General features: G+C 42.5%; 1 protein-coding gene across 2 annotated transcripts in view; it reads right to left on the reverse strand.

Moving 5' to 3' along the window:
• The window catches only part of man1a2 (mannosidase, alpha, class 1A, member 2), a 127,509-nt gene that overhangs the window by 100,661 nt on the left and 10,354 nt on the right, over nucleotides 1-16,494 (reverse strand). For both annotated transcript variants that reach the window (XM_014174073.3, XM_014174072.3), the window contains one exon: nucleotides 2,844-3,099. In XM_014174073.3, coding sequence (XP_014029548.1) covers nucleotides 2,844-3,099 — 256 coding nt within the window. The remainder of the gene's footprint in view (nucleotides 1-2,843; nucleotides 3,100-16,494) is intronic.

Genomic DNA, 16,494 nt, shown 5'->3' on the forward strand with positions numbered 1-16,494 from the left:
ATTTTGTGATATGTTTTTCCTTTCAAGTGACAACTGCCATATTTCAGTGGCTACAGCCCTGCAAACAATGAAAGCATAGCTAAATATTAATACATTGAAAATGTGTCCTGTCGTTGTTTTCTAGCATGAGGCAGCTCAGTCTTCAGAGTCTAGGAATTTATTTTTGCTGGGATCAGTGCAGTTTATCGTCCTTTCACTAGAGTAAGTTTTACCATTAGAAAATCTAGGCTTTCTGGTGCTCCTACATTTTGTGGTGCTCCTAACCTTTTAGTTCACAAATTCAAAGCTTGCCTAATAATTTGAATTATTCTGCAAACTGTATGTTGTTTTTGCCTACTGTTATCATTTAATTATCCACTTCCATATATCATGTTTCATTCATACTGTACAGGTGTGATCTACTTTTGGAATAAACCAAATGACCATAAGAAAACAGCAATGCCCTCATTTGTCAAAAATAAGTTAACCATTTATCAAAAATGCTCAGCTTCCAAATCCATTAAATGTTTCTTCCTTAAATTTAAGAAATCTGCTTTGAGTATTTTTGTAGGCTGTTTTAAGCACAATACATAAAGAATAAAAAAATATATATTTTTATATTCCAGCTATTATTATAATTATCATCAGCAGATATCAGTTATCGGTGAATAGTTCCACTCTAAAAATAGATCCAAAAATCCCATAATCGGTCGAGCTCTAAAACACACAAGCAGAAATTTGATAACTATAGCCACTCACTCAACTGTGATAATTGAATAATTTATGGTCAAGAAATTATTTATGTAACAAAATCATTCACGCAAACAAATTCTAATAAATGCAGTACAACACGTCATCTCCCATTTTTTTTCTAAAAACACCACAATGCTATAATCCAAACCAACCAAAGACCACCATTTTCCTCAGTATCAAATAACCCCCCACCCCAAAAAATGTACCGTCTTTTTCCTCCCCTTAATCTTCCTCATGACAAAAGCATAACGGCTGCATGTCAGCTCTGGTCCCTATAGGAAATATGAATATGGTGGTGGTGATTTGGTATTTGGTGGGAACCTGAACTTTGAAGAGGGTTCTATTTCTCGGGACAGGCTGAGTGACATAGGGTTGAAAAAAAAATCTGTTGACTTTTGGAAAAGTCCCAGTTCTCCAGAAATCCTGGTTGGAAGATCCCTGGAATTACGAGGACTAAGCAGGAAATCCAGGAATCATTCAAATAGAATTTCTGGAAAACCAGGGAATTTTGCGTACTTTACCAGAATTTTGCAGTAGCCAAGTGACATGACATTAGCATGATCGCCGCCCTACTTTGAGGAGTAGTTACATGAACCCATAAGTGATCCCTGTGTCTCCACAGATCAAAAATCAAAGTGTCACATGCGCCGAATACAACAGGTGTAGACCTAACTGAAATGCTTACTTAACCAACAGTGCAGTTCAAGAGTTAAGAAAATATTTACCCAATAAAATAAGTTTAAAATTATAAAAAGTAACAGAATAAAATAACAATAACGAGGCTAAATACAGGGTCAATATGCGGGGGTACAGGTTAGTCGAGATAACTTATACATGAAATAAATAATCCGGTGGACATTTTATTAATTGTTCAGCTTGGGGGCAAGAAGCTGTTGAGGAGCCTTTTGGTCCTAGACTTGGCGTTCCGGTGCCGTTTGCCGTACGGTAGAAGAGAAAACAGACTATGACTTGGGGGACTGGAGTCTCTGACAATTTTATGGGCTTTCCTCTGACACCGCCTATTATATAGGTCCTGGATGGCAGGAAGCTTGGCCCCAGTGATGTACTGGGCAGTACGCACTACCTTTGGTAGCGCCTTACGGTCAGATGCCGAGCAGTTGCCATACCAGGCGGTGATGCAACCAGTCAGGATGCTCTCGATGGTGCAGCTGTAGAACATTTTGAGGATCTGGGGACCCATGCCAAATCTTTTCAGTATCCTGAGGGGGAAAAGGAGTTGTTGTGCACTCTTCACGACTGTCTTGGTGTGTTTGGACCACGTTAGTTCGTTGGTGATTAGGACACCAAGGAAAATGAAACTCTCAACCCACACCACTACAGCCCAGTCGATGTTAATGGGGGCCTGTTCGGCCCGCCTTTTCCTGTAGTCCACGATCAGCTCCCTCGTCTTGCTCACAATGAGGGAGAGGTTGTTGACGTCCTCCCTATAGGTTGTCGGTGATCACAGGGCACTGACCTGGCTAGTGGCTCGCTACACTACCAAGTAAACACAGAGCAGGGACGTACAGTATTCAGTGATGTTATTGGTTGGACAGATGGTGTGCCTCATTTTCATTCTATTAAACAAGTTAAACAAGGCGTGACTGCAAAACATGCAAGTAAAAAAAAGTACAACATTTTACAACAGCGCGACACAAATAGCCATCCTCGTGATTAAAACATTATCGTTGATGACAGTCGGCCCATGTTCTATAGAGATATGACTTGTGCTCACAGTCACAAAGCAATCAGGTGGCCACCGTATAGCTATTAGCGCTCCTCATTTGGGAGTTTATGGCAGCATACTTTGAATGATAATTATGTGGGAACAAAAGGCAGGTTGGAAGACAAAGGCAGGTTTAGAGTGAATGGGCTGGCCCTGTGCCGCAGTAAATGTTCAGAAAGGGATTAAACAAGGTAATTATCTTGGAGAATGGATGGATGGGGGAAAGGAAAGCGGTCTCAGGTTGTCTCTGTCTGTCTCCACTTAGCACCTCAGAAATAGCAACTGCACGATGAGATCGAGACACAGGACATAGCTGAAAAACAGGGGCAGGTAAAAGACACAACGACGTCGCAGAGACTCTTAGTTACCACCCCTAGACTCTCACCTCTCTGATCTTGTCTCGTTTCTCCTTGATGTCGGGCTCCCCAGGGTCTCCATCGTTGACCCCCACCACCTTGGGCATGGGGACCGGCGGTAACGGCTTGGGCCCCTCCTTCTTCAGGTCCTCTAGCACCTTGCTCTTCTCCGTCTGGATCTCAGCCCGCAGCTCGTCCCGGGACTTGCTCAGCTTCTCCTTGGCTTCCTGCAACGCCCGCTCGTGGTCCGCTCGGATCTTATCCCGCAGGCTCTCCTCCTCCTCCCTAAAGAGGGACAGGAAGTCAGCTCACAGGTTACAACTCAACCAGGAAGTAAATGACATCAAACCAAACAGATTGAAATATTACATATAGGCCTAACATTGTATAACAAAGTAAAGATCTTGGCCACATGGGCAAGGCTTATTCCCTAAGGCCATATTCAGCCTACTGTGAAAAAATAAATACAAAGGAATCGAAAGCCTTACTGTAGCACAGACAGGAGGCATTTCATCGCGGCCATTAAAACATTAAAAGCCAATTCATGCTTGATCCGAAAAAGTGGTCTGAGGCTCCATTTGGAGGATATGACGCAATTGTGGAGCCTCCAGAGGCCAAATTGAGCTCCTTACCGCATCACCATGCGCCTCCCAAATGTTATAATGCGGAGGGCTCCGTATAGCTCCGCAGTGACATGATTGGTTGACGGTAGGTGGGGGCTGGAGGTCCTGTATAAAAACACACTCACTTCCTTGACATCTTCCTTCACAACAGCTCTGCGAAGCCAAGAAGTATGAATGCCCTGACTTCTGCAGAGGCCGTATCACCATAAACGTTGCACGGCCCATGCAGACATGGGATTGACCATGCAGCGCCTTTAACTCACCAAGACAGACAGGCATTTTAGATGAATTACCCTTCATTCATTCATTTAAAGTGGACTGGCTCCCAGCATAGACAGTGATCCTCTGTTTTATTTCATAACCATACAGTTCCCTGATGTGGGCCTATCCACACCCCAGGGCCAAAATAACAGCGCCACACTACTTACATTAACCCGGGCCTCAGAACATGCATGTCGATGTGCGTGTCGGTCTCCATACTAATTGATAGGAAATGGGTTTACACAGTGATGAGGTTTGTGTGTGTTTAGAACTGACTCAGTCCGGATAGGCACACTGTACTGGCATTTCTAACCCACCAGAGGGCTGGAGTCATATGCATCGATAAGTATGCCCTTGCAAACATACATTGAAATATGATAATATTTAGTGGGTTATAATGTTCAGACTGACTTACTAAAGCGCTTAGCGGTCATGTGTGTTTACGTGTGTGTGTGTGTGTGGTGTGTGTGTGGGTGGAACGGCAGCGTGTAATGAGAGGGTGTTTTCAGCCCACACCTTGCTATGACGCCAGGACAGCGGAGTCAATCACCACCTTCCGGAGACACCTGAAACCCCACCTTTTTAAGGAATACCTAGGATAGGATAAAGTAATCCTTCTAACCCCCCCCCCCCCTTAAAAGATTTAGATGCACTATTGTAAAGTGGTTGTTCCACTGGATATCATAAGGTGAATGCACCATTTTGTAAGTCGCTCTGGATAAGAGCGTCTGCTAAATGACTTAAATGTAATGTAAATATAACGGCTCCTAGTGAGACGGAAAGGCCAGAATGAAGACATGAAATACCAATAATACGGCATTACTATACAACCCCGGGCCTAATGGGCGGAGTCAACATCTGACTCAATTATGGTGACGAAGACATGAGCCCAGGCCCCAGCAATCAAGCCTGCCCCTTCTAACGTTCCTGTTCCCCTCAGCAGACAAGAGAAACCGCATCCACCTTCCTGATTAGTGCCTGCAGTCATGTGCATTGTCATAGTCACTTCCTGCTTTCATTAGCCTCTTCCAATGGCATCTCATCTTCTATTGTTACAGGAACATTTGGTGCTCTGTCTGACAAAAGCTATCATCATCAGCAATTGTAAAGGCAGAACACTAGCCATATCTAGGAAAATAATATTAACCATGGAAACAATGACTGGCATAACGGAGGCAGCAGGGTGTAACCATGGTAATGCTAGAATACTTGCAGCCGGTCTACGAGAAAAGATTGTCAAGACTGCACCACGATGTAATTACTATTATGCTTCAGATGTATATAGTTCACTGGGGTATTTAGAAAAAGCCATGGGATGGTTTTTCAATACCGTCAACTATTTCTCTTTCAATTATTCTTTTTTATACATTTGAATAGTTGTAGCAACGTTGAAGTAAATACCTGCAGTGAACTTGAGAAATATGTTAGGATATAAAGAACATTAAGCTAATTTCATCTGTCACATTATTATGTAGTTTGTTAGTCCCCAGGAGGGTTGCACATTTTGGGGAATATTCAGAGGAAAGTTTCCGTGGGTAAAAAAATGGGAATTACCGGGAATATGCGCAATATTAATACCATTTAAATGTAGCTGTTTTTTGCATTGGATATATTTACCATATCATATGGAGACAGAAACATGAACCTGTAAATTATTAATCCTTCCAATAGAAATAAAATTTTAAAAAATAGTTTCAAATTGAACTTTAATTAAATGAGTTGACTCTTCACATGGGATGATTTTACTGAACAACAAAAGGGAATATTGAATGATCCCCAATGATCCATCGCGTCTCCCAGAAACGTTTTCAACATACATCTGTAAAATGATATAGTCTAGAAACTAAAGCTTTGGTTGTCTTCCTCTCAGGCTTCCATGTCTTCTCCCTGGACCTCAATGTCCACCTCTTGAACATCAGACTGAGGCCTCATCTTCACTGTCACTTTCCAACCTTGTTGAGGATGGCTCGTTGTCAGGCTCAAAAAGCCTCAAATTTGCCCAGATGGCCACCAACTTTTCAACCCTTGTATTGGTCAGCCTGTTGCGTGCTTTGGTGTGTGTGTTCCCAAACAAGGACCAGTTGTGCTCTGAGGCGGCTGATGATCATTTTTCAGCTTTTTCCTTATGAAGCTTACCGGTACGAGTTGCCCAAAACAGCAGTTTGAGCCAGTCATGTGTGTTTGTTTACAAAGAAGCATAACGAGCAAAATGGGAGCGTCGTGACGTAGGTCACTCCTGCAGCGCAATTTAAGTGAGGTGATCAAGTTACACTTGCATGAAATTCACAAAGTAATGTTTGCCAGCTACACACAATACCAGTCAAAAGTTGGCACCTACTCATTCAAGGGTGTTCTTTATTTTTACAATTTTCTACCTTGTAGAATAATAGCGAAGACATCACAACTATGAAATCATGTAGTAAGCAAAAGTGTTAAATTAAAATAGATTTTATATTTGAGATGCTTCAAAGTAACCACCCTTTGCCTTGACAGCTTTGCACACTCTTTGCATTCTCTCAACCAGCTGGTCACCTGGAATGCAATTCAATTAACAGGTGTGCCTTGTTAAAAGTTAATTCCACAAATTTCTTTCCTTCTTAATGTGTTTGAGGCAATCAGCTGTGTTGTGACAAGGTAGGGTTGGTATACAGAAGATGGTTTTTTCCAAATAGGGCTAAGTCCATATTATGGCAAGAACAGCTCAAATAAGCAAACAGATGACAGTCCATCCTTACTTTAAGACATGAAGGTCAGTCAATAATGAACACTTAAAGAACTTTGAACATTTCTTCAAGTGGTCGCAAAAACCATCAAGTGCTATGATGAAACTGGCTCTGAGGACCGCCACAGGAAAGGAAGTTGCAGAGTAACCTCTGCTGCAGAGGATAAGTTAGAGTTAACTGCCCCTCAGATTGCTGCCCAAATAAATGGTTCAGAGTTCAAGTAACAGAGGCTGCGTGAAATCAGGCATTTATGGTTGAACTGCTGCAAAGAAACCACTACTAAAGGACACCAATAAGAAGAAGAGACTTGCTTGGGGCAAGAAACACAAGCAATGGACATTAGACCGGTGGAAATCTGTCCTTTGGTCTGATGAGTCCAAAATTTAGATTTTTGGTTCCAACCGCCATGTCTTTGTGGGACGCAGAGTAGGTGAACGGATGATCTCCGCATGTGTGGTTTCCCCCCCCCAAAACATGGAGGTGGTGGTGTGATGGTGCTTTGCTGGTGATACTGTCAGTGATGTATTTAGAATTCAAGGCACACTTAACCAGCATGGCAACCACAGCATTCTGCAGCGATACACCATCTCATCTGGTTAGCGCTTAGTGGGACTATCATTTGTTTTTCAACAGAACAACGACCCAAAACACTCCTCCAGGCTGTGAAAGAGCTTTTGACCAAGAAGGAGAGCTGCGTCAGATGACCTGGCCTCCAACATCCCCCGACCTCAACCAAATTGAAAAGGTTTGGGATGAGCTGGACTGCAGAGAGAAGGAAAAGCAGCCAACAGCATATGTGGGAACTCCTTCAAGACTGTTGGAAAAGCATTCCAGGTGAAGATGGTAGAGAATGCCAAAAGTGCGCAAAGCTGCCATCAAGGCGAAGGGCGGCTACTTTGAAGAATCTCAAATATATTTTGATTTGTTTAACACTTTTTTGGTTACTACATGATTCCATATGTGTTATTTCATAGTTGATCTTCTACAATGTAGAAAATAGTAAAAAAGAAATAAACTCAACGAGTAGGTGTGGCCAAACTTGACTGGTACTAACATATGTGGAAAAAGCAGTCAATTGTCATACTTAAGTAAAAGACACCTTAATAGAAAATGGTTCAAGTCACCCAGTAAAATACTACTTGAGTAGAAGTCAAAAAGTATTTGGTTTTAAATATTTAAGTAACAAAAGCAAAAATAATTTCAAATTCCTTATATTAAGCAAACCAGACGGCAACATTTGTAATTTTTACGGATAGACAGGGGTACACTCAGACATAATTTACAAACAAAGCATGTGCTTAGCGAGTCTGTAAGATCAGAGGCAGTAGGGATAACCAGGGATGTTCTCTTGATAAGTGCGTGAATTGGACAATTTTTCTGTCCTGCTAAGCATTCAAAATGTAAAGAGTACTTTTGGGTGTCAGGGAAAATGTATGGAGTAAAAAAATACATTATTTTCTTTAGGAATGTAGTGAAGTGAAAGTTGTCAAATATAAATAGTAAAGTACAGATACTTTAAAGTACGAAAGTAGTTTGAGGTATTTTTACTTAAGTACTTTACACCACTGTAACATAAACTAACTATTAAGCTAGCAAGATCAAGCTTCTTGGTAACAGCAGCAGAGACAAGATCCCTGCTGCCTAATATTTGTTTTGTGCGTGCTGAAAACTGCGTTTTGAGATACTTGCACAACTTTATGAGCTGGGTTGTCTGTCCTAGTAGTAAATTAGCATTTACCTAGCCTCAGCTATGAGAAGTCCTTGGTACTTGTTAGCATTTTGGTAAGGGATGTTTTTGGGGATTTTATTACATTTGAAAAAACAAACAGCGCCCCTTGTTTACACTACCGGTAATAGCATATATATCCCGGGATGGCACAGGCACAGTATTAAGGTATGGAAATCTGGATACCTCCCAACCCTAGTAATTACCCATTTGTCCAATAATGCTGGGGAAAAAGAGGGCAGTCAGTCACTGTGCAATTTGTGGATACCAGGACGTGCCTTTTTCACACAGCTTCAGAGAATCAACTAACGATGGCCTAAGAAAACCACTATTGTTGATCTCAGATGTTGTCATCCCCTAACCTACTGCTGCTTTCTCCCTCTCTCACACACACACACAGTACTTGTAAGGACCAATTGATTCCCATTCAAAAGCCTATTTTCCCTAACCTTAATTCTAACTCTAAAAGCTAAGCCTAAAATATCCGTTTACCTTGTGATGACTGGCAAAAAGTACTCACCTGTTAGCATTTTCCTTGCTTTATTATTCGTGAGGACTTCTAGTACTCAGAAGTATAGTAAAACAGGGAGACACATTTTTTGTCAAATAAAATTGGCACCGGCTCCAGGAGAATATGAATTGGTTTACCTATTCATTGATGGAAATACCAGTTGATAGAAATGCATGACTGGTCAGGTTTATTGGTCTATAGGTTCACTTGCATAATTTAGTGGAAATTTAATTGGCCCGTGTACAGTATATTCGTTATGCAGCTTATTTACCACACGTGTACAGCATACAGGTAGAGCCCTGAAGTGGAAAATCTGTCAGACAACGCAAGAGCGGCTGCAGCATCTTGTGGTGCTTTTAACTTCTTTGGGATAAGTGGGACATTAGCGTCCCACCTGGCCAACAGCCGGTAAAATTGCAGAGCGCCAAATTCAAATTAAATTACTATAAATATAAAAAAAACTTTCATGAAATCACAAGTGCAATTTATCAAAATACAGCTTAACTTGTTGTTAATCCAGCCAAGGTGTCAGATTTCAAAAAAGCTTTACAGCGAAAGCAAACCATGCGATTATCTGAGGACAGCGCCCAGCACACAAATGCATAACAAATCATATTCAACCAGGGAGTTGCGACATGAAAGTCAGAAATAGCGATATAATATATGCCTTACCTTTGAAGATCTTCTTCTGTTGGCACTCCAAAATGTCCCAGTTACATTACAAATTATCATTTTGTTCGATAAATTCCTTCTTTATATCCATAAAAACTAGGTTCAGCTGGCGCGCTTCAGTCAATAATCCACTCGGTTTCCTTCCTTCAAAATGAATCCCAAACGTTTCCAATAAACTTATCCAAACAAGTCAATCAACGTTTATGATCAATCCATAGGTACCCTAATACACAAATAAACAATAACATTTAAGACGGAGAATCGTTAGTCTTTACCGGAGATAAAGAAAAAGAACGTGCCCTCTCGGCCATGCGCTTGGAAACACTACAGCCAAAATGGGAGCCACTAGAAAAACTACAACTTTTCCCTCATTTTTACAAACACCAGCCTGAAACTCTTTCTAAAGACTTGACATCTAGTGGAAGCCCTAGGAACTGCAATCGGGCAATCGCCCTATTATAAAAGTGCCAGGCATTGAAATCAGTGGTATCCTGATTTTTTTTATGGTTTGTCCTCGGGGTTTCGCCTGCCATTTCAGTTCTGTTATACTCACAGACATTATTTTAACAATTTTAGAAACTTTAGAGTGTTTTCTATGCAAATCTACCAATTATATGCATATCCTAGCTTCTGGGCCTGAGTAGCAGGCAGTTTACTTTGGGCACGCTTTTCATCCGGGTGTCAAAATACCGCCCCCTATCCCAAAGAAGTTTTAAGACAACTGGGAACGCAGAAAAATTCAAGGTCAAATCATGACGTCAGTGATCTTCAGGTCTGAAAGTCGGAGCTCTAGATAAAGGGCTGAGTTCGAGTTAGATGACCGTTCAAAACGATTTCTCCCAGTCGGAGCTCGTTTTTCCCCCCCAGTTCACTTGAACGTGGCATCAAACGGCAACGGAAGAAAGGGTTCGTCAGCATGTCACACCACTGTGCAATGAGCTGAAGGCAGTTTGGATTTTGAAAACATATACTTAATTGTTTGAAACCTTTATGTTTAATACGAGGTATGTCTTAACTTGCTTCAAAGTAGCCTATTAAATCTCTTTCTAAATGTAATCTCTGTCACATGGAACCGCTCGCATGTGCAGTGCACTTTTGACAAAGGCGTTTTCTTGCTAATTGCATTATGGAACGAACATTTGCCGTAGCCTACAGTGTTGTGCACATTGCTGCACTAATTAAGAAATAATAGTTTATCAGCTTTTTAAGCTAAACGTCTGTTGCATCACTCTTTTTTTAAATGTAGCCTAGGCCTACTGGTTGTATGAATTTGAGATCTATGGAATAGGCTATTTCTTTCTCGACAAGATGACGAACAGAATAGGTAGCCTAAACTTTTCTACCATAGTAAATTGACATAAACTAGTGATTTACACGTTCGTTACTTATCTTCTTGGCTGAGGAAAAGTAAATGTGGACAGTTATCTAACATGTTCAAAAGTGCACATCTGAATTCGTTAATATGAATTGCCATATTCTAAACGTGATTTGTCATTCTGAGCACTGTGGGTTGACACACTAATCAGGTTTCACACTCAAAGCATATGGGTCCGTTAAATTTCTCAAATTTCCGGTAAATAAAAATGTTGCCAAATGAAAACCCTGACACACACACACTCATCTAAAATATAGGAGCAGACGCGGTGGCTACATCTGAGGTACAAGGATCAAACCCTTTTTCAGAGGGACGCTTCATTCCCCGGTGCTCCCTGGCACTCTCTGCCTATCCCGAGGCTTTTGGTCCAGGCACTCGGGGCAGAATGGCTCACTGTGGAGAGCAGCAGACTGCCTTAGCTTCCCCACAGAGACAGCCTCCACCACGGCACTATGCAGAATGGCCATGAGGTTTAGATCAGAGCTCATTCTCAGGGATAAGAAATACAGCCAGGGGAAGAGAGGTTTTATCTTGGGAGGCTGAGGTTTCATGTTTAGCAGAGGAGCTGGAGATGAGAACCTGGGCAGGGCTCTATGCCGACTTTAAAAAAAAAATGTAAGTACAAGGAGCACATGTGCACCGAAGTTGAAGAATATAGGCACACAAAAAGTTACGAGTACAATTAAAAATATTTAAGGTACTCAAGTTGATGGAAGTCTCTAGCTACCATTCCCTGCCATTGATGCTGTGTGTCCCAAAAAGCAATTTAGCAATGCTGTGAAAACTTTGCACGACTAGACAAAGAAAACAGTATCCAATATAACAATGTGTCCGACTCCATACCTCAATCCCCATATCCTGCCATTTAATGGTCATCAGAGAGAAAGTCCTCTCCACAAAGGCATTTGAGCCTGGCACACTGAGGACAAATGAGACAATCCTGAACATGTTGATCAAGTTGGCTTTCCCTAGGTTTTGGAAAACTGCCACCCACTTCTCACTGGTGGATTTTGTGGTATCCTGTCTGGCTTTCTGTATTTCTTCCCGGCTAGTACAAAACTCTTCATAGAGTTGGTCCATAATGACTGTCATTTTGAGGGCAACCCCCACCTGCTCCAGGTCAGTGAAGGAGAGCTCCTCATAGAGGCCAATCAGTTTCACCATTACATTTTCTGGTGAGAAATCAAACCACTTGTCAATGTATGTAATGACAGTGTCATAGAGCCTCAAAGTCCTGTTGCTGCTTGGACCTTTGTGCTGACAATTGTTTGTCCATCAGCTGCTTGGTCTGGTATCCAAAAAAGCTGTTCTGTTTCCGCTGAAGAATCTTCATTTTCAAATTTTGGACTTCCTCGTAAACATCTGTGATGCAGAGCGTTGTTTCCTCCAGCTTTTTTAAGAGTTGGTCAAAAACACACCCCACGTTGTGGAAAAAGCACAGAAAAATCTCAGTAGCTTCCTTTTTTTCTTCATACTCAAAAATACTCTTCAGTGCCACAGGACAAGTCTCCAAGGGACCTGAAGTACGAAGTAAGAGCTGGCCAGCTTTGCAGGAGAGGATCGACAGTTGTATGAAGAGAGCGCCATTGTGTGCAAAGATGTCACAGAATTTCACTCCATTCAATGTCAAAGGAAAAAAATGCACGCAGTTCCTCTCTTCGGGAAGCAGATACTGAGAAGTGGCTGTTGATCTTTAAAACAATTGTCTCAATATCCACTGACAGCTAATCTCAGGCGTGCTTGCAGGCATTATGAGCTATGTGAGCTGGGCAATTAGCTTTCAGAATGCAATTGTTGGCACTGTGCTCAATAACTGGTAAACAGAGAGGTGTTTTCCAAAGTTAACATTGGTATTATCTGCTGCGATGTGTCTAATATCTAGTTCATGCTTTTCCAGACAGTTCATCAGAGCTTGATGTATGCCATTTGCAGTTTCATCACTGTCTTCCTAAACGTCAAGTAACTTGCACTGCATCAGACACAGAAATATCTCACGCACACTGGAAACATTTTTCTATTTCCCTTGCTTGAGGCGTCACTGGCAACTGAGAAATACAAGGGCTCACCGTCGGTCAGGGAGAGGTCATCCAAAATATCCCGCACGGTATTTGGTCCTAAAACATTCGTTGGAATCATCTCAGCTTTCGTTCTTCCCAAGTGCATCTTCTTCACAACATTTGAGTCATGAAACAAGGCACCTTTGAGCTTAACAAGACAGTCGGTGCTGTTGTAGCTGAGTCCATGTTTAACCCTATGGTACACATACGAGTCTTCATTTGCCGCGATTTTGTCATTTTCCCGAAGGAAAGACGTCACGATGAATTCACCGATATTGCTTGCACCTTTAGCTAGCGTGGCCTTGTGCATTTCTGTGGATGCATGCTTGTCCATATTTCCTTGATATGCCAAACTGACAGAACAGAAATTACTTTGCAGGAATTGGCGCATTTACACTATACTGTGATTGGATGAATATACGGGACAAGGGAGGTCCCGTATGGGACAAACCAATTTAGCCCAATATAAAAGAGACATCCCGGCTAATACGGGACATTTGGCAACCCTAATAATAACTGCCATGGCGCCGCAAGTCAGCCTAAACAAAAGAACTCTGCACATATTTTAGATGATTAAGTGTTTAAATTAGCTTTTTTCTTTTTAATAAGTCATGAAGTGTTGGTTTTGATATGTTTGGTTGTTTTTATCCATAGAGCTGAAAAACTGATGGCAAGTCTGCTTGTTTGGTTTGGCTAGCTAGATACCTAGCTGATTGCTAATGTTAGCATTTAAAAAGATGCACTGGCTCCTTGATCAATGACACCTGACTGCATTGTGGAAATGGCAAAGAGCTTGTAGCGAGGATGACTAATGCTACGGACTGATGTGTGCTACACATTAGTTGTGGAGGACTACTAAGTACAGGTTACAGAGAGGTTGAGCTGAGGACGACGTCAGGGCTAGCAAGCGAACGCTATCACCTGGCATCACAGGCAGGCTACAGAGAGGCTGAGGACATCAGGGCCAGCAAACCAACTGCATCACTATCATCAAATCATCTAGCTCCACTGGGTTGCCAAAAGCACCAGTCTCATTGTGAAGAAGCTGTCCAAAGCTGGCTTCATCACCATAAATGTCATTGTTTTGTTAAATCTACCTAATTGTCATGTCTAGTTTGATTTTTCTCTTTATCAATAGGCCTATACTGCAATTCAGCTTTTAGCTGTGAATGTGTAGCCTGCAAGATTAAATGAACACATGAAACAATACAGCCTTCATATAAAACTGTCTCTCCTGCTTTCTGCCATCCTCCCACAGGAATCTGTTTGGTCGTGTTCCATCCTTCCATCTGTGTGGGCCCTGATGACATCAGCCCGGATGGACAGTGGGTTTAGAGTTACTCATCTCCAGTCCTGGCCCAGGCATATGCTCTTTAAAATTAGGATTAGGGAGGAATGAGTAAGGCTTTGCTTTTTTTACCTCCATTTTCCTCCTGACTATTTACAAGGTAGCGGAAAGAGAATTAACACCAGGGATTTAAGGAACAGCAGAGTACTGGATTAGCTACCTAGAATTGACACTAGAACCAGAAAGCAACAGAGGGAGAGCGGGAAGTAGAGAGCGAAAGACGGTAGAGGATTTGCAAATGCAGAGATGCTGTTTTGGGGGTTGACATGAATAATGTAATGCAATGAAACGCTTCCCCTGCACACAGGTGTCTCACCCACGGAAATTACTTCATCCATTGATCTCCTGCTCCGCTTAAAACCTCCCGCTCCACAGAATTAATTACGTCTGGTGGCTTGGAGGGTTTGATGGCTGATTCACAGCGTCTCTCCCTCCATCTCCCCCTCTCATTACGCCAGGGTCTTCATAGTGCAGCCATCATCGCTGGTTACTGATAGTGTTTACTTTGAGAATCAGTCATTTGCTTGGGAAAATCACACCTGTGCTCTGCTCATTTGGAATTGTTTCCCCTCTTTAAGAGGAATAAATGAATGCCAAGCAGGTGGAAGAAGTGTGTGCTAAATACCAAGAGACGCACTGCAGAACGGATAATGTCCACTGTTCAAGGTTATCAAGTCCACTTCAGTGTCTCAAACAAGAGAACATAATGGGTTTTTAAATCAGGAGCACAGAATTGAACAAAAACCCTCAACCGAAGTTGACAGCTAAAATGTCCCATCTCTGTAGTCAGTGAAAGCAGTCTCTCTCTGGTGAAACCCATTGACATAGGCCTAAGAGGCAAGTCTGTGCATTTGTTTGCTCTGTATCAAAACTGCTCTCAGAGAGAAGGGCTCTCCTAGGAACAATAGCCTCATGGTATCGATCGAGTGATGCACACAAGTCTAGCTTTACTTCACCTTTAAGTGGAGAGGTCTGACAGATAGTGAATAAAATACATGCAGAGTACAATTGTTCCGTCTTCCTCCTCCACCTTCTCCTCCTTTGTCTTGTGTTCATATAAGCCGCTGCTGCCTGTAGACTTCCCGTCCCAGACTTCCCATGACCCACTTGGCATGCCTGAAAGCGAGCGGTGGTGTAACGGACGATAGCACTCCAAGCTCGGCATTCAGGGGGTGTGCAATGACATACTTTCCCTGGCTGCTCAGCCATTGTTCCAGCTGGTCACCTGAGCCCCTGGCTGTATGGCCTCATCACAGTATCATGACTTATATCCCTGTGTGACTAATGCCTCTTAACTGTGTTCCTCAGCGCTACAATCCTGGGGACCAACAGGGCTGTACAATTACTCTAGCCCAGAAGTAGTAAAACTCATGATTCAATTATCAAGCTTGAGGCTAGATGACGATAGTGTGGGTTGCTACAAAATGGTGCTCTACACAGCAAGACCAGTCAACTGAAAAACAAAATGGGAAATTGTGGGTTTTAGATAAGGTGCTGAATCATAAACCTCTGCTGGAGCCCCAATTTAAATGTACTAATCAGCATGTAGTAATTATCACACCAGTTGCCAACAACCGCTGGGGTCAATTCCACTTCGATTCAGGACCTTGGAGATTGAAGGCCATAGAGATTGGATACGCTTTCTAATTCACTGGGCCTCTGTTTGAACTCATTTCCTGAATTGACAGGAGTCATAATGGAATGTAGACGGCAGCTCCGGTCGGTTGGCTGGCAAGCGATGCCACTCGGCTTAAGTGCTGTCCCTGCCAGCCATTGTGTTTTAGAGAGCATTGTGTTACAGTCAGACACACAAACAAGTCTCTCTCTCAAGGCAGCTCATCGTCACCATTAGCGAGCAGGAGCAGACAAATGGAGGCAAAGTGAGACACACTCCAACAGGCGATGACGAGTCAAACACACTGCTCTGCTCAGGCAGGGGCTGGCACCATGGCTGGCTGACACTCTGTCATCCCTGAGTAATGTGCAGGATCCTGGGAGAGCCTTCTCCATTGGTCTCTCCCCTCCCTTAGGGGGTCTGGGCTGATCAGAGCTTTGTGACAGAGCACTAAGTCCATGATGAATACTGTTTTAGTCATGGGCCCTGCAGTTCACTTACAGCTGAGCTGACTGCTGCAGCATGGAAACTGTGTGTGTGTTACTGAATTGATTGGCTTTTCAGCAATGTGCTCTGTATTTATGGACCCTTGGGTTTCAGATGTGTCTTTCTCTAGAAATGTGTACAGCCATGTTTATCTTGATGGGCTTCTATTAGTCTAGTCATACACCGAGTGTACAAAACCTTAGGAACACTTGCTCTTTCCATGACAGACTGGGTGAATACCAAAGCTATGATCCCTTGATGTCACCTGCTAAATCTACTTCAG

This window comes from Salmo salar, chromosome 25, assembly GCF_965601325.2.
Source record: "Salmo salar chromosome 25, fSalSal1, whole genome shotgun sequence".
In the NCBI taxonomy this organism is placed as follows: domain Eukaryota; kingdom Metazoa; phylum Chordata; class Actinopteri; order Salmoniformes; family Salmonidae; genus Salmo; species Salmo salar.